The 25655-nt window shown below is 39.2% G+C and overlaps 1 protein-coding gene across 8 annotated transcripts in view; it reads left to right on the top strand.

Annotated features, from left to right (window-relative positions):
• The window catches only part of ST18 (ST18 C2H2C-type zinc finger transcription factor), a 520674-nt gene that overhangs the window by 279989 nt on the left and 215030 nt on the right, over positions 1-25655 (top strand). For all 8 annotated transcript variants that reach the window (XR_012320159.1, XM_073679291.1, XM_073679292.1 and 5 more), the window contains exon 5: positions 18950-19140. Coding sequence is in view for 7 of the 8 variants with exons in the window: in XM_073679291.1 (XP_073535392.1) it covers positions 18950-19140 (191 nt within the window). In the remaining variant the exon portion in view is untranslated. The remainder of the gene's footprint in view (positions 1-18949; positions 19141-25655) is intronic.

Genomic DNA, 25655 nt, shown 5'->3' with positions numbered 1-25655 from the left:
TGCTGCAGTTGTACAACACATTACTATCTGGAGTATTTGTCCAATGCTTTATGACTTTTTCTTCCTTTCTCTATTGCTGAGTCGTGAGATGTGACATCCGTTCACTTTTCTACATCACTCTAAAATGACTTCTGCATTCTTTGATATTCTTTCCTGATTGACTGCACTGTACCATGTGATATGACAGCTAGAGTAAAAGGCAGTCCACGCACACACACACCTGAGGTCAAGCCAGCTTTCGGTGTCTGATGCAATATTCTATAAAAAGTCAGCAGCATTTCTTTTGCAATTACCTTGAATTGAATCACAAATTGATTCAATTTGCCTAGATTTGCGAATTTCAAAAAAATTGACTCAAATCTGATTTGCAGAAAATCAATTTGCTCATCTCTAATGGCTAACTGAACTGTGCCTACCCTTAATGGCAATGGTATACCCTAGTTTTCCCTGTCCTCTTTCAGCAGAATATTGTGTCTTACAAAAAACAGAAAATCATGCATATGAAGATACATGGATGCATATCTGCAAAATAGGGTCTCATTCTTAAGATTGGTGTGGGTTCCATAGGTAATTTTTTGGCCCAATTTCTTCTAAGTCTGTATGCCAATCCGCCAATGAAAAGACACAACAGTCATACAGTATATATATTTTACTTATGCAATAGCACTCTGTGAACATTAACTCTTTACCAACATACAACGTGACGATACATCTTAAGTCGGTTCCTGTTATGCCCTTCTGAGAGGGACCCAGCAAGACCGGCACAAAACCAGAAAAGGCACAAGCCACAGATGCACTTGGCACAAGCTGCCCAGCTAAGCAAGCCCTTGAGGGCCGCGAATACTCTTCACCCAGCTCCCAGTAAATGGAAGAGGGACTTTGGCAGAGCCCTTCCCAGGCCCGCTGTCGTCGGACAGCTGGCATCTGGTGATCCGGCTGGTGCCTAGTTGAGGACCAGGTGAGTATCTCTGCAAGAACCTCAGGAAGTGAAACTGAAAGAGAAAATGAGAAAACCCTGAAAGGATAACAAAACCTAATGCTAGCACCTTTCACCACCAAGCACATAGGGAACGGCAAACTGCAATAAACAGCAAAGGACTGAACATGGAGCAGGATCATATAGCCCACCTAATGATCAGGTGTTGATTACCTCCCAATCATCCTCTGACAACCACTCCCTGCTAGCTTCAGCAGCAAACAGAACATCATCCTACCACTGCTCACTATATGGCACAACAGCATCCTGCGTCCTCACACATCCCACAACACCAGAACGCGACGCTCCACAAGATTGTGACTGTTTCCCTGCATGCGTAGCAGCTCCAACTCCAGGGTCAGGACAATGGTGGCGCTTGCGTCCTGAGTAGTGCAGCACCGGACCTGCTCCATTCCCAGATGGGAGCACAGAACCACAATTCGCAACAATTCCCAGACATTGATGCAGGCATCTTTGCTGGCAGAAGATGGCTGTATTATTCAACCATCATCTGCCTCTAACAGCCTCGAATGGAGGGGAGCTCCACCCCTGACAATTTACTTGTCAAATGCCAATGTCAGTCTCTGACAAAAGCATTCAAATTGTGCTGCCCAGGGGGGCACATTTTTCCAATTGCCCATCGGTACCTCAGTCTCTCAATGGTAGTGTGCTAATGGATTGCAATGACAAACAGGAGTCTGCTGAAGAACTTCATGCCTATGATGATGGTGACGCTATGAAAACCAGCCTATGGCATTCATAGGTGAATGTGATTTTTTGCCACATACATCAGTATTGTGGTAGTACAAATGATCAGATGATCACAGGTTTAAATCTTCAAAATACACTAAAAAAAATATACCGTATATATTTTTTTAAAAATGTGATTTTTTTTTTAAATCTAAGAGCTTGAATCACCACCTTTTTCCCCCATTAAAAATAAAAATATAAAAAAAAAACTACACATATGTGGTATCTCCATGCCAGTAAAATTTCCATTTATCAAAATATAAAATTATTTAGCCTGATTGGTAAATGTAGTAATGAGGAAGAAAATCTATACCAGAAATGAGTTTTTTTGGCCACTACAACACCACAAAAATTGCAATGAGACGTGAACAAAACATCGTACCTACCACAAATGGTATCAATAAAAACAGAAGCTCAGGGCACAAAAAACCAGCCACCACACTGATTCGTCTACCAAAAATTTTAAATGTTATGGGTTTCAGAAATGGCGGCACAAGGAAAAAAAATTTTTACAAATTCACAAATTGCATGTTTGGTAACATCATACTTGTACTGACCTGGAGAATAAAATTTCCAAGTTATTGTTTTGTTACAGTATAATGAACACTGTAAAAATAAAACACAAAAAACAATGGCATAATTGAGCTTTTTTCGCAATTTTCCCGCACTTGGAATTTTTTTCTCGCTTCCTAGCACATCACATGATCAAATGGATGATATAATTCAAAAGTGCAGCTCGTCCTAAAAATGAAAATATGTCTATGTCAACAAAAAGAAAAAAGTTATGGCTCCTGGAAGAAGTGAAGGGAAAATTAAAGTGCAAAAACAGAAAGTTGCCTGGTGGGGAAGAGATTAAATACATGAATTCTATTATTGTTTCACATGTAAATTTGAGGTTCTTATCTCTCACCTGCAGACATTTATGGCATATTCATACTTTAATAGGTCAGAGATGTTTTGGTGGTACAAAGGATCTACATGATATTGATCTTTAGTGGAATGTCCTAAGCAACATATACAATTTGAAAATTGCAGGCAACATAAATTATCCTCTTACAATGACTGTTCAAAAGGAATAAAACATTAGACAATTAAAAAAAACATAAAGGGATAAAATCTTAAAGCAAATTTTCTTTATAAGAAAGAATTTGACTAAAATAATAACAACAACTATCACTTCCAAACTTAGGCCAGGACAGGAAGCCTTTCACAGAAGTTGAAAATTGTTGCATAAATTACATTACCTTGAACAAAATTACTTAGATCAAGTTACGCTTACACCATATTATAATGTGAAGAGTTAAGGAGACAGGTTAATTTTGTCCTCCAGATCAACTAAACACAAAAGCATCACAAAACATTTACAAATTGCCCATCGCTGATATCTACAATGGGCAACTGATTATTTGGAGAATTAAAGAGGCCGTCGCTTTTCAGAAAAATTTCTGCTACAGGCTGCGGTTTCTCTAGAAAAACCTGAGTATTAGAGCACATTCACACATTCAGCATTTGATCAGTATTTTACTTAAGTATTTATAAGCCAAAACCAGATGAGGAACAATCAGAGGAAACGTATAATGGAAGCACATCACCACTTCTGTATTTATCACCCACTCCTGGTTTTGGTTTACAAATACTGATATAAAATACTGACCAAATACTGAACATGTGAACATGACCTTATTTATCCTCTCCAGGTCCTGCACCACCTTTCCGCCAGTGCCCCAGTCTCTGCTGTTGGTTTGTAGTGAAGACGACACATTGACAGCACTGCAACCAATCACTGAGCTCAGCAGCTCTGCCCATATAGACGGCATGACCTGCAAAGCACAGTGACTGGCTACAGCATTGTTAATGAGACGTCGGTGCTGCAGACAAACAACAGAGACTTGTTTTTTCTATAATTATTGCAGTTTATACCAAAAAGTTTTCTAAATAGGAAAACAAATGGCAATTATATTCCTATGGATGAAATGTCACTGTAGCAAATAGCACTGCAGCATAATCATCATACTAAAATACAGGGACCAGTAAGGATTTTTAGCAATCTACATTCAAATTTTCCAGGGTTGTCAGGTTTCAAAAAATGCACATACATCTGTATATTTATCTGGAGCTGCAGTTTTCCTGATCAAAAGCTCCAAATGCCTTGTTTTCTTTCATGGTCATATAGTAAAAGGGTTGGCCAACTTAAGGGACATTTTTTTACATATTTTTAACTTAAGTGTATGTGTTTTGAGCTAAAAATCATTTTTGAAAATTGGTTTTCATTACAAATTTTGCATCATTTTGCTTTTACATGCCTTTGCTTCCCAGCACATTAACTTTAGTTCAGCCTGTGGTCATAAATCAGCTGAGAGGAGATTAGAAAAAGACAGATAAAAGAGTTATGATAAAAGGGTTACAGCAGAGCCAATATATATTTTCGAATAGAATTGAATTCTAGTCAAAATTTACAAAAATGCATATTTGTAATTCGTTTCTGTGCGAAATCTGCCACTGGCCAAGATGTTTCTGAACGGCAAAGGGCCATTAAAATGTGAAAAAAATATAAAAAATCCTTATTCACACCTTACCACTAACCTTTCCTAACCATTACGCTTAAATCCTTGGGCCTCTCAAGCTACTGAGAAAGGTCACGACGTCATGACATCACAATCTGCACCCAGACTTTATAAACGCATGGGCAGAACCCTCTGGAACGGAAGTGTTAAATGCACGCCGCTAGGTTCATATAGGGCGAGACAGGTTTCATGAATTCTTTGTAATCCATGGGAGAACCGTTACTCATGGCGACCATAGGCTGCAGCTTCTCTCAGGCACACGATAGATTCAATTGCTGACCAGACACATCTGACAAGAGTCTTTTTCAACAGTTTAACAGTGGAATTTAATCTGAAGCACGGCCAGTGCAATTCAGGGATATTACAGCAACAATCTTCATTACAGTACAGTCTGAGATTCTTGAGCAACTGGCTCCAGTAATAATACAGTAGATTCTTCACAAGGCACAGTATTACAGTCTCTTCAGTAGCATAATTCAGCATAGATTTAATCTCTTTGCAGCACACTTCAATGAATACACAACCACAGGTTTTTCCTTCACAAGGATACAATAGTACACAGCGTTCTTTATCCTGCATGGAGATGGAGGGGGGGAGGGTTTGATGAGGGAGATGATCCCTGTGACACAATTCCTTCCAGTCCTTATCTTTCTGCCTGATAATACTCTGCATTGTCAGTTCAGGGAGTTTATCTTACCTGTGTTTAGTTTCTCTCCTGATCTGAATACAGTTCAGTTGCCTTCTGTCAGATCCAAATAACACACCACCTTTCTCTTTGGCTTGAGCCACACTACAATAACAAGTTCCCCACAATCCCCCTGGGGCTCTGCTAAAACACTCTCTGTCTTCTGTGACTATGTTAACCCCTCTAGTTGCTACATGCTTCTGAAGCACAACACTTCCTGTCTCCTGTGCTTGTGTTATTTGTAGCAGTTGCTGGATGCTTTGGAAGCAGCAGCACTACTTGTGCATGTCACAGAAGCCCCAGCTTAGAGTGAGAAGCCCAGCTATTTTAGTGCTAGTGGTGGTGACAGAAAGATGAGCAGAAGGAGCGGAGACATGAGCGGTGAGCTGAGTATAAGAATTATTTTCTTTTTTTTTACATCTTACATTTTTTTATGCTCTGAGGTCTGGAGAAAAACCCCAGAGCATAATAAGGGACATTACATTTATGGAGAATAACTTCTCTGCAAATCAAATTTCATTGGAAAAGCCATGTGAAGAGACATATTTTTCTTTCCTCACACACTAACCAGCACTTCTGTCCAGACAATGGCTGCTGATGGAGAAACATATGACCAGATAAGTCCATCAGCCTCTTTCAAAAGAAAAGCAACAGTCCTGGGTGAGCTGTTTTACAAAATGGAAGAGGTTGACGGACAGGTGTGGTCACTGCTCCTCCACCAGCAGCCATTGTATGGACAGAGGTGCTGGTTAGTGTGTGAGGAAAGCTGCACTAATAAGAGAAAGTGGTCAACCTCATCACCTGAGAATGTGACAGTGAGCATGCACAGAACACCCTTAGCAAACCTGGAAGCCTCGGCATAGCGACCAAGGCCGGAGGATTTGTGCAATGTCAACGCTGAGCCGAAGATGTGACGAGAACTTTACGGGTAGAGGTGAAAAGCGGAGGGTACGGAGAGATGCGTATAAGGGTTTTACTTTTTTTTACATTTTGATGGCCTTTTATGGCTCAGAAAAATGGCGGTCAGCAGAAATGAATTATAAAAATTCTACATTCTAGTAGAATTCAGTTTGATTGAATTTATTCACTTATCTCTACTCAGGAGTGATCTGGAGTATGCCTAGGTTGAGGTGTTAAGTGTGTTCATATAGTGAGTCATAAATACAGGTTTTTAAAATGAGTCATTTTATCAAAAACTTGAACATTCTTACCGGCTTGAATTGACAGATTATTCTCTCTTTGGCATTCTTTAAATGATCTTTCAATATTAAGACTTTTAAATCTGTCATACTGTATCCAGAGAAATGTTTTCTCACATTGAAAAGAGGATGGCTTCTACAAATGGATAATGATCCTTAACACGTGTCAAAATCCACAATAGACTACCTCAAAAGATACAAGCTGAAGGTTTTACAATAGCCCTCACAGTCACCTGATCTGAACATCATTGAAAATCTGTGGCTAGACCTCAAAATAGCAGTGCATGTAAGACGACCCAGGAATCTTGCAGAACTGGAAGAAGTTTCCAAGGAAGAATGGATGAAAATCCCTGAAGCAAAAATTGAAAGACTCTTGTCTGGCTACAAAAAGTGTTTACAAGCTGTAATAAATTCAAAAGGGGGTGCTAAAGGTGCCCAAACTTTTGCTTCGGCCCATTTTCCTTTCTGTAATTTTTAAAATGTAAAAAATGAAAGTACATTTATTTTTGATGCCTAAAATACAAAGAAAATGTGTCATCTTTAACTTTAGGCCTTTTAGAGATCATTTCATCTTCAACTTTCTGAACTATTTACAATAGCAGTAATTTTGACCAGGAGTGCCCAAACTTTTACAGGCCACTGTACATGCCACCAGAGACAAATTTAGTAAAAATAAATAAATATCTCATTGAGCTTATCATAAATTATAACCTAAACTTTTCAAGGCTAATATCGCCGCAACAGACATTAGAATTGAAAAACAGGTTTTATTCAGCTCTGCAGCCACTATTCCATGATGAGGCCAGTGTAACATGTTAAAACTGGTGAAAGGTACTCTTTAAATGCATTATTGTAAAAGAATTAAAGACTGTTAGCGTAGTGAGTTTCAGGTGACACCTCCTATTATATTTGATGGAGAGAGAAGGAATGAGGTGTAAAGGAAAAAACAAGCAGAGGAAGACACAGAAGAATCATACTTTCCAACAAGCCTTTACCTCACCCAGAGCCTGGATTTAAATGTATACTGATTAATACCACTATACATTTTTCTCTGTACTACCGCTGTCTCTGTGTGTGTGCAACCTAAGGAATGGAGATCAGGAATCCCTCTTTGTATACAGTGTTCAGTTTGGTCACATTGTAGCATCTAGTTTCCTCCCACAAGCTCAGAATCAATGGCAAATTAAAAGATAGAGCCTGCAGAGAAGAAAACTGGTGACAATGCAGACTACAATGTAAGTAAAGAACTTGACAGTCCAGCATAGATGCAAAAACAATGAAATTATTTATTTCGGAAAAGCAATCCTCTGTATATACAGATTTTTAAAGTTTACGCCTTCAAACAGGCCTTTATCAGAAGAAGATTGCGGAGTATAACAAAGAATAAAGATTATAGTGCTACGGTTTAGGCATAAGCATGCTGCCGGAGAAGGTAGAAATGTTAAAAATCTGTATACAGTGCTGGCCAAAAGTATTGGCACCCCTGCAATTCTGTCAGATAATACTCAGTTTCTTCCTGAAAATGATTGCAATCACAAATTCTTTGGTATTATTCTCTTCATTTAATTTGCTTGCAAGGAAAAAACACAAAAGAGAATGAAGCAAAAATCAAATCATTGATCATTTCACACAAAACTCCAAAAAAGGGCCGGACAAAAGTATTGGCACCCTCAGCCTAATACTTGGTTGCACAACCTTTAGCCAAAATAACTGCGAACAACTGCTTCCGGTAACCATCAATGAGTTTCTTACAATGCTCTGCTGGAATTGTAGACCATTCTTCTTTGGCAAACTGCTCCAGGTCCCTGATATTTGAAGAGTGCCTTCTCCAAACTGCCATTTTGAGATCTCTCCACTGGTGTTCTATGGGATTTAGGTCTGGACTCATTGCTTGCCACCTTAGAAGTCTCCAGTGCTTTCTCTAAAACCATTTTATAGTGCTTTTGGAAGTGTGTTTTGGGTCATTGTCCTGCTGAAGACCCATGACCTCTGAGGGAGACACAGCTTTCTCACACTGGGCCCTACATTATGCTGCAAAATTTGTTGGTAGTCTTCAGACTTCATAATGCCATGCACACGGTCAAGCAGTCCAGTGCCAGAGGCAGCAAAGCAACCCCAAAACATCAGGGAACCTCCGCCATGTTTGACTGTAGGGACCGTGTTCTTTTCTTTGAATGCCTCTTTTTTTTTCCTGTACACTCTATGTTGATGCTTTTTCCCAAAAAGCTCTACTTTTGTCTCATCTGACCAGAGAACATTCTTCCAAAACGTTTTAGGCTTTCTCAGGTAAGTTTTGGCAAACTCCAGCCTGGCTTTTTTATGTCACGGGTTAAGAAGTGGGGTCTTCCTGGGTATCCTACCATACAGTCCCTTTTCATTCAGACGCCGACGGATAGTACGGGTTGACACTGTTGTACCCTCGGACTGCAGGGCAGCTTGAACTTGTTTGGATGTTAGTCGAGGTTCTTTATCCACCATCCGCACAATCTTGCGTTGAAATCTCTCGTCAATTTTTCTTTTCCGTCCACATCTAGGGAGGTTAGCCACAGTGCCATGGGCTTTAAACTTCTTGATAACACTGCGCACGGAAGACACAGGAACATTCAGGTCTTTGGAGATGGACTTGTAGCCTTGAGATTTCTCATGCTTCCTCACAATTTGGTTTCTCAAGTCCTCAGACAGTTCTTTGGTCTTCTTTCTTTTCTCCATGCTCAATGTGGTACACACAAGGACACAGGACAGATGTTGAGTCAACTATAATCCATGTTAACTGGCTGCAAGTGTGATTTAGTTATTGCCAACACCTGTTAGGTGCCACAGGTAAGTTACAGGTGCTGTTAATTACACGAATTAGAGAAGCATCATATGATTTTTCAAAGGGTGCCAATACTTTTGTCCACCCCCTTCTTAGGTTTGGTGTGGAATTATATCCAATTTGGCTTTAGGACAATTCTTTTTGTGTTTTTTTCATTGAAGACAAATTAAATGATGAGAATAATACCAAAGAATTTGTGATTGCAATCATTTTCAGGAAGAAACTGAGTATTATCTGACAGAATTGCAGGGGTGCCAATACTTTTGGCCAGCACTGTATATAAAGGATTGCTTTTCAGAAAGCAACAATTTCAATGTTCTTTGCATCTATTGTGGAGTGCCAAGTTCTTTCATACATTATATTTGGAGTGGAATCCTACTTAAGCACCCACTCATCAGGAGAGCCATGTATCCCTATGTCTAAATGCAGAATACAAATTATATAATAGCCAGAAACAGTTTTATTCATCATGTACAGATACAGAACAGCTACTTTTGAAATTTTACTTGAAAGAACAGTTAACCTTTAAATATAGATTGTGGAACTCACCACAAGTAGAACATCTCCTGACTTGCCTATGATCAGATTACAGCTTTTTTTCCCTCGTGTTTTTTTGCTAAACATGCTAGTTTTTTAAATGGGGGAGCAGAGTAAGTCACTGCCAGACACCACTGGATCCAAATCAGGATGTTAAACAAAAAAATCAGGCATTAAAATTAAACTTGCTCGATGTTCTTTCCCACAGCATCATCATTTGGGGGAGAGCCAGGAGGTCAAACATCCCTACAAATTTTGATGGATTTAGCCAATATTAATTTAATGTGTGTAAAGGACTATATAACTAAAGTTACTAAACAATCCACACTGCTTGAAAATATGGCACCTGTCAATTCACCTGGATGTTGGAACAGAGCACCATAATGGAGACTTTTTTTAATGGCCATCTACTCAGTTTCAAGCCATGGCGACTTGATGAATGGATGATCTTTAGGAAGATTGTTCTTGTGCAAGTCTAGATAGGTCCACCAGGGTCTTCTCCGCTGTTATTGTGATAGTATCAAGCCATCGGGTTGCTGGTCTTCCTCTTTGCCTTGTTCCTTCTATTCTTCCAACCATGATGTCCTTTTCCAGTGATTGATCTCTTCGTATGATGTGTCCAAAGTAGACAAGTTATAGTTTGATGATACTTGCTTCGAGTGACGTGGATTGAGACATATAGTTTCACTGTAATGAGGTTATATAGCATTGCGATAATCCAACACTGTTCATGTTTGGCCATTATGTTGATAAAATCCAATAAGAGCCATCTTGTTAACTAATCTCATGCTATTCTCATAGCTTTGAGTATACTGTACATGGACAATAATATAGACAATAATATAAAAACAATGTTTGTATTTGTAGAGATCAACCTGATAGTTTAATGTATGTTACTTACCAATGTATTGTATATTTTCACCTCTTTATACAATGACCATATTTTAAGGTTGTTGCCAGTTTGCATTCTGTTTCTGCTTTAATGTAGTTCTTAAATTATTAAGGAAAGAAACTTGAAAGAACAATTCTGCTTAATTTGTTTGGGTTTAACATTTTAAACATAACTCATAAAAAGTATAAATATAAAGCATTTCTAAATCACAATATAGATTTAGGAAACAGGTACATACTTGTTGAGAAGGCTACAGTGCGTGTCTGACCTAGTCTTTAAGGACTTAGTTGCATATTCTCTGTGGATTTGGATTCCATAACTACCCAATGGAGGATTAACAGATAAACATGGGCATTTATTGTGTAAAAACAATATTTATAGCACTAAGCCATAAATATAGTATTAAAACGGTTTATTTAAATTTAAGAAATACATCTGCTCTGAATATTGCAGCTGCCCTATAAGCTGTGCTCACGTTTACCAATACAGAAGCCATTGTCAATCGTTAAGTCATAAATGCCTGGGCACTGCAAGATGTTGGGTTTATCCACGTTCTCTTTACATGGGATAAAATTCAATTATGGTTATATACTGTATGTACTTTTTTTAATTTATAGTTGACATTGTTTCTTTATTAAATGGAGTTATTGCTGTTAAGAAATTAATATCACATAATAAAATATTATATTAACTATAAACTTCTTCATAAGTTTTTTGAATCAAAACATACACACGTGGTCAAAATTGTTGGTACCCCTCGTTTAATGAAAGAAAAACCCACAATGGTCACAGAAATAACTTGAATCTGACAAAAGTAATTAAATAAATTAAAAATCTATGAAAATTAACAAATGAAAGTCAGACATTGCTTTTTAATCCTGCTTCCTCAGAATTTTAAAAAAAATTAAACTCATGAAATAGGCCTGGACAGAAATGATGGTACTCTTAACTTAATATTTTGTTGAACAACCTTTTGAGGCAATCACTGCAATCAAACGATTCCTGTAACTGTCAATAAGACTTCTGCACCTCTCGACAGGTATTTTGGCCTACTCCTCATGAGCAAACTGCTCCAGTTGTCTCGTGTTTGAAGGTTGCCTTTTCCAGACGGCATGTTTCAGCTCTTTCCAAAAATGCTCCATAGGATTTAGGTCAGGGATCATAGAAGGCCACTTCAGAATAGTCCAATGTTTTCCTCTTAGCCATTCTTGGGTGTTTTAATAATTGATGATATGTTTCCATTTATAAAAAAATATTTTATATAATTACTTATACACAGTAACTTTATTCCTTTGTCAAGTATCATGCACATGTCTGTTCATAACAATAGGACAAGTGCATAAAGGCCCCGTCACACTAAGCGAGATCGCTAGCGAGATCGCTGCTGAGTCACAAGTTTTGTGACGCAACAGCAACCTCAGTAGTGATCTCGCTATGTTTGACACTTAGCAGTGACCAGGCCCCTGCTGTGAGATCGCTGGTCGTGTCGGAATGGTCTGGACATTTCTTTGATCGTTGAGGTCCCGCTGGGTAGCATGCATCGGTGTGTTTGACACCTTACCAACGACCTTGTTGATGACTCAGACGCAGAAACACATAGGTGTGCATCGTTATACAGATTGTTACGGGTCGCCGCATCTTTGCTGCGTCGTTGGGAAGATCTGACTGTTTGACATCTCACCAGCGACCACATAGCGACGCAGCAACGACCCCTGACAGGTGGTATCGTTGTCAGGATCGCTGTAGCGTCGCTTAGTGTGACGGGGCCTTAATACCTGTTGATAGTGCATGCATCTCAGCAGGTACATGGGATTATAACATCACTGACACCGCTCACTTAAAAGGATAACCTCTTTAATAAAGTGTATATATATGAGCCCTAATTTCAAATACATTTAAAGGGAATCCATCACTAGGCTTTTGCTATACCATCTGATAGCAGAACGATATACAGTTATATGAAAAAGTTTGGGCACCCCTATTAATCTTAAGCTTAGTGTTTTATAAAAATTGGTGTTTTTGCAACAGCTATTTCAGTTTGATAAATGTAATAACTGTTGGACACAGTAATGTTTCTGCTTTGAAATGAGGTTTATTGTACTAACAGAAAATGTGCAATCTGCATTCAAACAAAATTTGACAGGTGCATAAGTATGGGCACCTCACCAGAAAAGTGACATTAATATTTAGTAGATCCTCCTTTTGCAAAAATAACAGCCTCTAGTCGCTTCCTGTAGCTTTTAATGATTTCCTGGATCCTGGATATTTTTGACCATTCCTCTTTACAAAACAATTCCAGTTCAGTTAAGTTTGATGGTCGCCGAGCATGGACAGCCCTCTTCAAATGATCCCACAGATGTTCAATGATATTCAGGTCTGGGGACTGGGATGGCCATTCCAGAACATTGTAATTGTTCCTCTGCATGAATGCAGAGATTGGAGATCTGGAGCGGTGTTTTGGATCATTGTCTTGCTGAAAGATCCATCCCCTGCGTAACTTCAACTTTGTCACTGATTCTTGAACATTATTGTCAAGAATCTGCTGATACTGAGAGGAATCCATGCGTCCCTCAACTTTAACAAGATTCCCGGTGCCGGCATTGGCCACACAGCCCCAAAGCATGTTGGAACCTCCACCAAATATTACTGTGGGTAGCAAGTGTTTTTCTTGGAATGCTGTGTTTTTTGGCCGCCATCCATAACGCCTTTTTGTATGACCAAACAACTCAATCTTGGTTTCATCAGTCCACAGGACCTTCATCCAAAAAGAAATTGGCTTCTCCAAATGTGCTTTTGCATACCTCAGCGGACTCTGTTTGTGGCGTGCTTGCAGAAACGGCTTCTTTCGCATCACTCTCCCATACAGCTTCTCCTTGTGCAAAGTGCGTTGTATAGTTGACCGATGCACAGTGACACCATCTGCAGCAAGTTGATGCTGCAGCTCTCTGGAGGTGGTCTGACAATTGTCCTTGACTGATCTCACCATTCTTCTTCTCTGCCTTTCTGATGTTTTCCTTGGCCTGCCACTTCTGGCCTTAACAAGAACTGTCCCTGTGTTCTTCCATTTCCTTACTATGTTCCTCACAGTGGAAACTGACAGGTTAAATCGCTGAGACAGCTTTTTGTATCCTTCCCCTGAACAACTATGTTGAATAATCTTTGTTTTCAGATCATTTGACAGTTGTTTTGAGGAGCCCATGATGCCACTCTTCAGAGGTGATTCAAACAGGAGAACAACTTGCAAGTGGCCACTTTAAGTTGCTTTTCTCATGATTGCATACACCTGGCTATGAAGTTCAAAGCTCAATGAGGTTACAAAACCAAAAAAAAGTGCTTTAGTAAGTCAGTAAAAAGTAGGTAGGAGTATTTAAAACAAGAAAATGATAAGGGTGCCCATACTTATGCACCTGTCAAATTTTGTTTGAATGCAGATTGCACATTTTCTGTTAGTACAATAAACCTCATTTCAAGGCAGAAACATTACTGTGTCCAACAGTTATTACATATTTCAAACTGAAATAGCTGTTGCAAAAACACCAATTTTTTATAAAACATTAAGCTTAAGATTAATAGGGGTGCCCAAACTTTTTCATATAACTGTAGCGGCAGAGACCCCAGTTCCAGTGATGTGTCACTTATTTGGCTGCTTGCTGTGTTTTGAAATTATATCTGCTGCAGAGCTACCAGTTCTCTGATTGCTGCGCTCTATATAACCTCACCCACACCACTGACTAGCCACTTTCTGCCCATGTAGTGTACACAGAATCAATCAGTGGAGGGGGCAGTGTTATTCAGAGCTCATGAATATGCTTGACCACCTGGAAGCAGGCTTACTAGTCCTCTAGTGATAATCTGCTGCTGATAAAGCAGTGATTTTATTAAACTACACTAAGCAGCCCAGTAAGTGACACATCACTGGAATCAGGATTTATATATTTACATTATGCAGCTCTAAGATCAGCATGATCAGCAAGATGGTGACAGATTCCCTTTAAACAATAATTCTATGTTTTTTTGGTAATTTTTGGGGTTAGCTGATTAAACATATCTATTAATAAGCATATAATATATATAATGCATATATTACAATAAAAACACAAAAGCTGGATCACACCAAAAGTTAATGGAAATGGGGCATCCAATCTCTTCCTTACGACTTAGTTCATAGTTGACAACTTAAAGCAAGCCGTACCTACCCAATCATGCTGGTGATTATGAATTTTGAACCAAACATGTTGTTGGTACATTTAAACACATACAGCGGTTGAAGTCAGTATTGAAACCATCACCAAGGGGGGTGAATACTTTCACAATCCACTATATATGTATATACATACACAGTGGCACTTGAAATTTTTTGAGCCATTCAGAACCCTATATACAGCAGGTGAAAAAAGTACTGAACACGTCATCAATTTTCTAAGTAAATATTTCCAAAGGTGCTATTGACATGAAATTCTCACCAGATGTTAGTGACACCCCATCCAATACACACAGGCAAACAAATAAAATCATAGCCATCCATAAATTTTGTGTAATAATGTGAAATGACACAGAGAAAATGCATTGAACATGCTTACTGAAGCTTAATCAATATTTTGTACAAAAGCCTTTGTTGGAGATGACAGCTTCAAGATGTCTCCTGCATGGAGAAACTAGTTACATGCATTGCTCAGATGTGATTTTGGCCCATTCAACCACATAAACACTGTTCAAATCCTGAAAGCTTCATGGGCATCTTCTACGAAATATAAGCTTTAGTTCCTTCTATAAATTTTCTATTGGATTCAAGACAAATGATTGTCTGGGCCTTTCAAGCAGCTTTGTTTTCTTCTTTCTGTGAAACCAACTGAGAGTTTCCTGTGTGTTTGGGATCATTGTCTTGCGAAGTATCCACTATCATTTCATCTTTATCATCCTGGTAGATGACAGGAGATTTTTATCAAGAATGCCTTGGTACATTTGTCTGTTCGTCCTTCCTTCAATTACATGAAGCTTACCATTGCCATATGCTGAAAAACAAATCTAAACAAGGGGGGCACCACTCAAATAAAAGAGGGATCTATCTTGAGCATGCCAAGAGGATTAACGTGTGAAAAAGAAAAAATAATTATGCAAAAACAAGAGATCACCTGTAAATATCTCAATATTTATTGACACATAAGCCAATAACATGCATTTAAAAATATTTAAAAGATATAAAAAGATAACCAGACAAAAAGCCGAAAGTGAGGAATTTATCACCCTTATCCGTCAAAGCAGGAAAGCACTAGGACATTGAAAAGCCAGTAGTAAAAATATGAATGCCTGCATAATATATGCTGAAGTTACAGAAGATACCCCGAGAAATATGAAGATATAAATATCTAATTATAAAGGAAAATAGAAAAATTGAGCAAAATATGCACAATATATATTAAGCTAATGTAATAGAAATGCCTAGAAACAGTGAGCTAGATAGAGACCAGTAAAAAATCAATAATAGAACAGAGAATGATCTGGTATGCCAGGGTGTGCAAGAGACTACAAAAGCCCCAAGAAATAAATGTCAATAACATACTATCAGAACAGCCATGGAAGTTGATAAATGGCCAAATAGAAAACTAGTTGTGGCAACCTAAAAAAAGGTATTCTGATTGGAAAAGGGTAGAAGACCCCACGCATATTGCCACCAAAGCTGTAGTGGCGTTATGCATGATCTCTTGTTTTTGCATACTACTTTTTCCATTTCTCATGTATGCTGAAAAACAGTCCCACACCATAATGTTCCCACCTCAAAGCTTCTCTGTTGGTATGGTGTTTTTGAGATGATATGCAGTGCCTTTTGGCCTCCAAACATGGTGTGAATTATGGCATCCAAAGAGTTCAATTTTGGTCTCATCTGACCAGAGTATATTCTCCCAGTACAGTATTTGACAGGCTTATCTAAATGTTGTTAATCAAACTTTAAACGCGCATGAACATGTTTTATGTTCAGCAATGGAATCTTGCATGGCAAGCGTGCATACAGGCCATAGTAGTTGAGTGCATTACATATAGTTTTCATTGTACCTGCTGATTCCCTGTCTTTTTGTAGCTCCCCACATGTGCTCTTTGCCTCTTCTGATAACTCTTTTTACTCCTTTATCTCCTTTATCTGAAATCTTGCGGGGAGCACCAGGTCGTGGCCGGTTTATGGTGAAATTATGTTCTTTCCAATTCCAGATCATGAACCCAACAGTGCTCCCTGGAACCTCAAGCAGTTTAGAAATTCTTCTGTATTTAATACCATCAGTATGTTTTGCAACAATAAGGTTGCAAAGACCTTGTGACAGCTCACTGGTTTCACCCATCATAAGATGTTTCTTGTGTGGCACCTTGGTAATGAGACATCTTTTAATAGGCCATCACTTGAACCAGCCAATATTATTTTTCACTAAGTGGCAGGATTGCTTTCTAATTACTGTGAGATTTCATGTTGTGTCAGTACTTTCCATGGCTTTTTGCACCTGTCTTTATTCATGTGTTCAAAACTATTTCCCTGTGTTATTTCTTATTATTACACATAACTTAATTTATGGACATCTATGGTTTGATTTCTTTGTCTGTGTGGATTGATACAGACATCTGGTGAGAAATTCATGTCAATAACACCTTTAGAAATATATTTACTTAGAACATTGGTTTAATACTTATTTCACCTGCTGAATTTAAAAAAAATGTATGCAATGATGATCGAGTAATAGACATGAGCAAATCTGTTCAAAACAAATTGAATTTGTCTTTAATTTTGCAAAGCAAATGGGTATTTTCATAAATCCAAAAGTTTTTTTGCAATTCCATTCATGGAAATTCAGCAAATTTGTTGGCGGCTACAATTTTGTTGAATTGCAGAGGGACAGAAAAAAAAACCTCACTGCTCACCTGTTCCATCACTACAGCCTCCACCTTCAGTCCTTTGATTATCTTCATTGGCTCTTCCAATGGACTTTTGGTGCCAAGTAAACCTCGGATGTTACGATGTGTGCTGACCTATGCCTAGACAGTACCTCGAGCAATGCTCGTAGAGACATCACAATGCATGTCACCTGATGTGCTAACTAGGCCTTGAAGAACACATATTATAATGTCATCATACCACAATACTTGTCGTGATGAATGAGGCCTATTCAGTACTGAAAGCCTCGGGACAGATGAGTGCTAAGGAATTTTTTTTTACTTTATATTTATTATGTTCTTGAAGATCCCAGAACATAATAAATATTTGATTTACATCAAATAACAAAGAATACTGAGTACGCTTCCTCCTCAAAGACCTGTCCACTGCTTTTGACACAGTCGGCCATTCCATCCTACTACAGATTATCTCTTCCCTTTCTATCACAGACCTTGCCCTCTCCTGGATCTCCTCATACCTCACTAACTGCACATTTAGAGTCTCCCCTTCCTATACTACCTCCTCATTCTACCCTTTCTCTGTTGGTGTCACTCAGGACTACAGTATATCATGGACACTTACTCTTCTCTATCTATATCTTTGGCCTGGGACAGCTCACAAAGTCCCAATGGCTTCCAGTACCACCTCTACCCTGATGATACTCAAATCTACCATTTTGGCCTAGATGTCACCTCTCTACTGTCCAGAATTCCAAAGTGTCTCTCAGCCATATCCTCCTCCTTCTCATCATACTTTCTAAATCTCAATGTGAACAAATCCCAACTCATCATCTTTTCTCCATCTCACTCAACCCCTCTAACTGATCGATCACAGTAAATGACTACACACTTTCCCCTGTACCACAATTCCACTGTCTCGTGTAACACTTGACTGTGCTCAGTCATTCAAACCACACATCTAAGCCCTCACCACCTCCTGCTGCCACCATATAAAAACTGTTTCCAAAATTCATTCTTTCCTTAACCCTGAATCAACTAAACTGTTAGTGCTTGCTCTCATCATCTCCCACCTCAAATACAGTATTGCAACAGCCTTCTCTATGACCTCCCAACTAACACTCTCACACCCTTTCAGACCGTCATTAACTCTGCTGTTCAATTAATCCACCTCTTCCCTCGCTACTACTTGGCCTCTGTCCTCTGCCAATCCCTTCATTGACTTCCAATTTCCCAGCAAATCCAATTTAAATTAAGTGTGTTAGGTGTATAAGCTATATGCAATTAAAGTAAATCTGTAAGGTGTATATGCTTAGCATACATTTATCCCTAATTTGCATTGCCGCAGGATAGAAATATACAAATGTATTAATTCCGTCACTGCGCATCCAGTTCTCAAAATAAAACAAGTTTCTTATCCTGTGTGTTCTTGGCTCAGAGTTGAAAATCATAGATTAACATGTTCTTATTTAGAATTTAGTATTTGGTTAACAAACAAGCATTATTTAATATGCAGTGTGCTAGAGGCAGAAGTAAATATCTCTGCACAATTAATTTAAGTGTGACATAAGCGCAAACAGTACATAGATTACATAAAAACTGGTAACAATTCAGAGAAAACTTTATCAGTTATAAATCTCTCAATTTTCCCCTTACAGTGCTTACAATTGCACTATGTCAAAGAAAAGGAAACTTCAAGAACAGGGTTCTTCTGCTTCAGTTAACAAAAGAAAATCGCTTTTAATGAAACCCCAGCACTATAATCCTAGTGAGGAACTTGAAGAAGACAGTGAGGACAAGCCTGAGCTGATGAGCTTTAAGTTCATGAAAAAATTTTGCACCACTACAGGTATGTAACATCACAATTACAGAAAACTATCTGGTATGGGGGTTGTTTTCTACTGGACAATCACTTTTCAGCTGCTAAAGTGCCCTAGATAAAATAAAAAAAATCCATACTCATCTCCTGAACCACTGACGTTCCAAAGCCAACAATGCTGGAAGGCGCCTGTCTGGGAGGTATGTGCTTTTTTATTTTATCTATTGCACTTTAGCAGCGAAGTGGACAACATCTTTAGGCTGTGTGCCCACGATGCATTTTTTAAGTGTTTCCGCAGTGGCAAAAACGCAGCAGAAACGCTTAAAAAATGCATAATAGAAGGCCTGCCATGTTCCCCAATGATAATCCGCATGTGCTGTGCACATGCTGCAGAAATTTCCGCTGCGGATTATCATTGCGGGAAAAAACGCAGCACTACCAATTATTTTGCGGAAGTGCTTCATTTTCGCCGCCCTTGACTTGCATTGGAACGCATGGATTCCGCATCACTGTATATGTAGATGCGCATTCCATGCGTTCCAATGTGCGGATGGTACCCAGGTGTGGAGGAGAGGAGACTCTCATCCAGACCCGGGTACCATAGAAACTGTGAAAAAAAGAATAAAAAAAAAAGAAATGTTATATTTACCTTCTGATGGCCCCCGCTCTCCTTCTCTTCACTTGCCGGTAGCTCGCGATGGACTGGAGGACCTGCGCTGACATCATAGTCATGTGACGGGTCACGCGACGCTGACGTCGGCAGGTCCTTTAGTGTACCGCGATCTGCCGGCAAGGGAGAACGGAGGGAAGCAAGACTCCGGGTGCCATCGGAAGGTAAGTATAGATTTGTTTTTTTATTTTTTACCATTCTTTCGGTCACAGTATATAAATTCATGCCGTTTGCATGGATTTATATAGTGTGACCAAGTTGTCAAGAACTTTCCAAGTGATGCTAAAATCGCTTGGAAAGCGCTTGTCAACCCGCATGCGGAAATGCATGTGAAGAACGCTTCTCAGCCGCATGTCGCTGGCAGGAAAAATGCATGTACAATCCGCATGCGTTTTTTCTGCCAGGGGAGATGCAGAAACGCTCAGGAAAAATCTGGAGCATTTCTGCATCGTGGGCACATAGCCTTAAAAATATTGCTTTCAGAGTGTGTTTGTTTTTTTAATCTGGGGCACCTCAGAAGATAAGAAGGAGTTGTCCAGTAATGGACAACCCCTTTAAATACATACATGCTTTCATGGTTCAAGTTAAAGCTTGGGAGTCCTCAGTGGCTGTAGAGGGTTTATTGTATTTTTTATTTACTGGCTAACACAGTGCAAAGACATTTTTCTAGTGTCATATTAATAAAAATACATGTATCTTTACTTCTTGTTTTATTGTTGCTTAGTAATCCAAGTTTTGCCTTAAAAGGGTGTTTCACTACTATTATTTGGATGACTTATCATTGACATCGGTCATCAATATCAGATCATTTGGGATCTGAAACCCAGCACCAATATCAATTAGCTGTTCTCAGTTCCAGAGGCAGCCAAATCTAAAAGTTGACAAACTGAGCACAACAACTCCTTCAACTATTTAGCTTCCACTGCCCTGTACTGCAGATCGATTGATCTGCAGTACCCGGAAGATGTCACTAAACAGATGAAGCTGTGTAGCTCAGTTTCTCAGATACCATACAGATGATGGGGATAAAGGGTCGGACAATTACCAATCTGATATTGATGATCTATTTTGTGAGTAACTCTTCAATAACATAGTAGTGAAACACCCCTTTAAGTTTCAGGAAGAATATAATCAACTATTTGTTAAGTTTGAAGCAATCAATAATCAATAATGAATAATAAGAAACAATGAAAATAATTACAAGAACCAAAAAGTAAGTCTTTTATCGTTTTATGTATATACATTGCATTATATACATACTATTGAACACTCTTCAATTCATCCCCTATAAATTTTTTTGAACTAAAGACCAGGTAGTAAAATATTTATATATCTTTTTGGAATTTGTTTTAATTTTCTGCAAGAATTCAGGATTTTTTTTAATATACAGTATAGATATTGATACAGAAACAAAATCACCAAAAATTCTTCAAAAATATTTAAAATAAAAACTTGATTCAAACAGCAGGTCATTTTCTGATGCATAACTCTATTTGTGATATAGTATGAGTGGATGAGGTCTTATAGTACAATGGAAATGTCAAGAGAAGTGTTAAGAGGAGTGACATAATATTTGAAACACTAAAATTCATACTTATTGTCGAATATGCCTTAATGGATAAAGGGGGATAACGAAATGCATCAAATGCATCCAAAATGAATTCCCCACCTCTACCCTCAGCTCAGCAGATGTCAGGCATCTATCATTTGTGAATGAATGTTAAGTGGATAAGAATATCTCTGTAGTCTATCACGTTGGTTAGAAAGGATTTTTGCCTGATCCTCTCTGTACAGAGAAGCATTAAATAAGTACATACTGTAGATGGTTGATGAAGAGCATGTATGCTTTAAATCCTATTCCCCATACAAAATATGACCAGGTAACATTTTTAAGTCATGCACATTACCACCTTTTTTCTACTGACCTTCATTACATACTTTAGGTAATGTTTGCACCTTTTTATCTTAGCCCATGATTAGAGCCATCTTTCAAAACTGACTGGTTCGGCTCTGGACTGTCCAACTTCTCTCAACGACTTCTATTTATTCTATATTATATATTACATACTGTGACCATGCAAGTAAGGCCTCATTCTGAGGTCCATTTTTTTGTCGTATGGGGAAAAAATGACCAGTTTTCATCTGTGCTGGATCAGATTTTCATCAGGGTTTGATCAATTTGTCCATTTTTACCATTAGTGATTTTCTCTTGCAAAAAATTGCAACGTTTCTTCTATTAATTAAAATGTTAAAAACAGACAGTACATGGATTGAACTCGGATGGGTGAATTTGATCCATGACTCAGATCTGCATGATCTTTTGCGAACACACAGTCCTCAAGAACACATGAACATGTACAGTACAGACCAAAAGTTTGGACACACCTTCTCATTTAAAGATTTTTGTGTATTTTCATGACTTTGAAAATTGCACATTTACACTGAAGGCATCAAAACTATGAATTACCACATGTGGAATTATATACGTAACAAAAACGTGTGAAACAACTGAAAATATGTCTTATATTCTAGGTTCTTCAAAGTAGCCACCTTTTGCTTTGATGACTGCTTTGCACACTCTTGGCATTCTCTTGATGAACTTCAAGAGGTAGTCACCGGAAATGGTCTTCACTTCACAGGTGTGCCCTGTCAGGTTTAATAAGTGGGATTTCTTGCCTTATAAATGGGGTTGGGACCATCAGTTGTGTTGTGCAGAAGTCAGGTGGATACACAGCTGATAGTCCTACTGAATAGACTGTTAGCTGCTTTTTTCTTGCCATAATACAAATTCTAAGTAAAGAAAAACGAGTGGCCATCATTACTTTAAGAAATGAAGGTCAGTCAGTGCGAAAAATTGGGAAAACTTTGAAAGTGTCCCCAAGTGCAGTTGCAAGAACCATCAAGCGCTACAAAGGAACTGGCTCACATGAGGAAAGGAAGACCAAGAGTCACCTCTACTTCTAAGGATAAGTTTATCCGAGTCACCAGCCTCAGAAATCGCAGGTTAACAGTATCTCAGATTAGAGACCAGGTCAATGCCACACAGAGTTCTAGCAGCAGACACATCTCTACAACAACTGTTAAGAGGAGGCTTTGTGCAGCAGGCCTTCATGGTAAAATAGCTGCTAGGAAACCACTGCTAAGGACAGGCAACAAGCAGAAGAGACTTGTTTGGGCTAAAGAACACAAGGAATGGACATTAGACCAGTGGAAATCTGTGCTTTGGTCTGATGAGTCCAAATTTGAGATATTTGGTTCCAACCACTGTGTCTTTGTGCGACGCAGAAAAGGTGAACGGATGGACTCTACATGCCCGGTTCCCACCGTGAAGCATGGAGGAGGAGGTGTGATGGTGTGGGGGGGGTCTTTGCTGGTGACACTGTTGGGGATTTATTCAAAATTGAAGGTATACTGAACCAGCATGGCTACCACAGCATCTTGCAGCGGCATGCTATTCCATCCGGTTTGCGTTTAGTTGGACCATCATTTATTTTTCAATAGGACAATGACCCCAAACACACTTCCAGGCTGTGTAAGGGCTATTTGACCAAAAAGGAGAGTGATGGGGTGCTACGCCAGATGACCTAACCTCCACAGTCACCAGACCTGAACCCAATCGAGATGGTTTGGGGTGAGCTGGACCGCAGAGTGAAGGCAAAAGGGCCAACAAGTGCTAAGCATCTCTGGGAACTCCTTCAAGATTGTTGGAAGACCATTTCCGGTGACTACCTACTGAAGCTCATCAAGAGAATGCCAAGAGTGTGCAAAGCAGCCATCAAAGCAAAAGGTGGCTACTTTGAAGAACCTAGAATATAAGACATATTTTCAGTTGTTTCACACTTTTTTGTTAAGTATATAATTCCACATGTGGTAATTCATAGTTTTGATGTCTTCAGTGTGAATGTACAATTTTCATAGTCATGAAAATACAGAAAAATCTTTAAATGAGAAGATGTGTCCAAACTTTTGGTCTGTACTGTAAATAGCTTCACAGTCTATAATGGGCGTCTGTTTTACCCATGAAAAGAGCGGATAGAACACGTATCGATCGAACGTCTGAATGAAGCATTCATCTTATAAATTCACCTAGACTCAATGGTTTCCTAGATCAGAAGCGGTATTATTTGACATATACAGTGCCTACAAGTAGTATTCAACCCCCTGCAGATTTAGCTGGTTGACACATGCGGAATTAACTTGGCATTGTGACATTTGTACTGTAGATCAGCCTGGAAGTGGGAAATGCACTGCAGCAAATTTTGTTTTTGTTTTTGTTTTTTGTTTTTTTTTAAAACGTAAAAAGTTAATTCAGAGTGTCATTTATTATTCAACCCCTCAAACCACAAGAATTCTGTTTGGTCCCCCTAAAGTATTAAGAAGTAGTTCAGGCACCAAGAATAATGAGCTTCACATGTGTGGATTAAAGATCTCTTTTGCCAGCCTATTCTGACTATTTAAGACCCTCCCCAAACTTGTGAACAGCACTCAGACATGGTCAAAATGGGAAAGACAAAGGAGCATTCCAAGGCCATCAGAGACAAGATCGTGGAGGGTCACAAGGCTGGCAAGGGGTACAAAACCCTTTCCAAGGAGTTGGGCCTACCTGTCTCCACTGTTGGGAGCATCATCCGTAAGTGGAAGGCTTATGGAACTACTGTTAGCCTTCCACGGCCTGGACAGCCTTTGAAAGTGTCCTCCCGTGCCGAGGCCAGGCTTGTCCGAAGAGTCAAGGCTAACCCAAGGACAACAAGGAAGGAGCTCCGGGAAGATCTCATGGCAGTGGGGACATTGGTTTCAGTCAATACCATAAGTAACGTACTCCACCGCAATGGTCTCCATTCCAGACGAGCCCATAAGGTACCTTTACTTTCAAAGCGTCATGTCAAGGCTCGTCTACAGTTTGCTCATGATCACTTGGAGGACTCTGAGACAGACTGGTTCAAGGTTCTATGGTCTGATGAGACCAAGATCGAGATCTTTGGTGCCAACCACACACGTGACGTTTGGAGACTGGATGGCACTGCATACGACCCCAAGAATACCATCCCTACAGTAAAGCATGGTGGTGGCAGCATCATGCTGTGGGGCTGTTTCTCTGCCAAGGGGCCTGGCCATCTGGTCCGCATCCATGGGAAGATGGATAGCACGGCCTACCTGGAGATTTTGGCCAAGAACCTCCGCTCCTCCATCAAGGATCTTAAGATGGGTCGTAATTTCATCTTCCAACAAGACAACGACCCAAAGCACACAGCCAAGAAAACCAAGGCCTGGTTCAATAGGGAAAAAGTCAAAGTGTTGGAGTGGCCTAGTCAGTCTCCTGAACTTAACCCATTTGAAAACTTGTGGAAGAAGCTCAAGAATAAAGTCCACATGAGACACCCAAAGAACCTAGATAACTTGGAGAAGATCTGCATGGAGGAGTGGGCCAAGATAACTCCACAGACCTGTGCCGGCCTGATCAGGTCTTATAAAAGACGATTATTAGCTGTAATTGCAAACAAGGGTTATTCCACAAAATATTAAACATAGGGGTTGTATAATAATTGACCCACACTTTTATGTTTAAAATTTAATAAAATTCAACTGAGCAACATAACTTTTTGGTTTGTAAGATTTATGCTTCTGTTCATAAAACCTACTCTCGTTTGCAGTTTGAAGGCTCTAACTTATTTGCATCTTATCAAACCAGCTAAATCTGCAGGGGGTTGAATACTACTTGTAGGCACTGTATAGATAGAAAGACATGATTTGAAGTAGGAAGGGGCATCCCACTGAAATTTGACAGTAAATATTTTATATGATGTTTTTCTCAGAGTGCTTTGTTATGTTGTCACAAGATTTACAAAAATCTAAAAGAAATGGTCTTCTGGCTATT

The sequence above is a fragment of the Phyllobates terribilis genome, unplaced genomic scaffold (assembly GCF_046119375.1).
Source record: "Phyllobates terribilis strain yellow unplaced genomic scaffold, ASM4611937v1 Scaffold_4__5_contigs__length_816908805, whole genome shotgun sequence".
Classification (NCBI taxonomy): domain Eukaryota; kingdom Metazoa; phylum Chordata; class Amphibia; order Anura; family Dendrobatidae; genus Phyllobates; species Phyllobates terribilis.
This window is presented reverse-complemented; position numbering and strand designations above follow the sequence as displayed.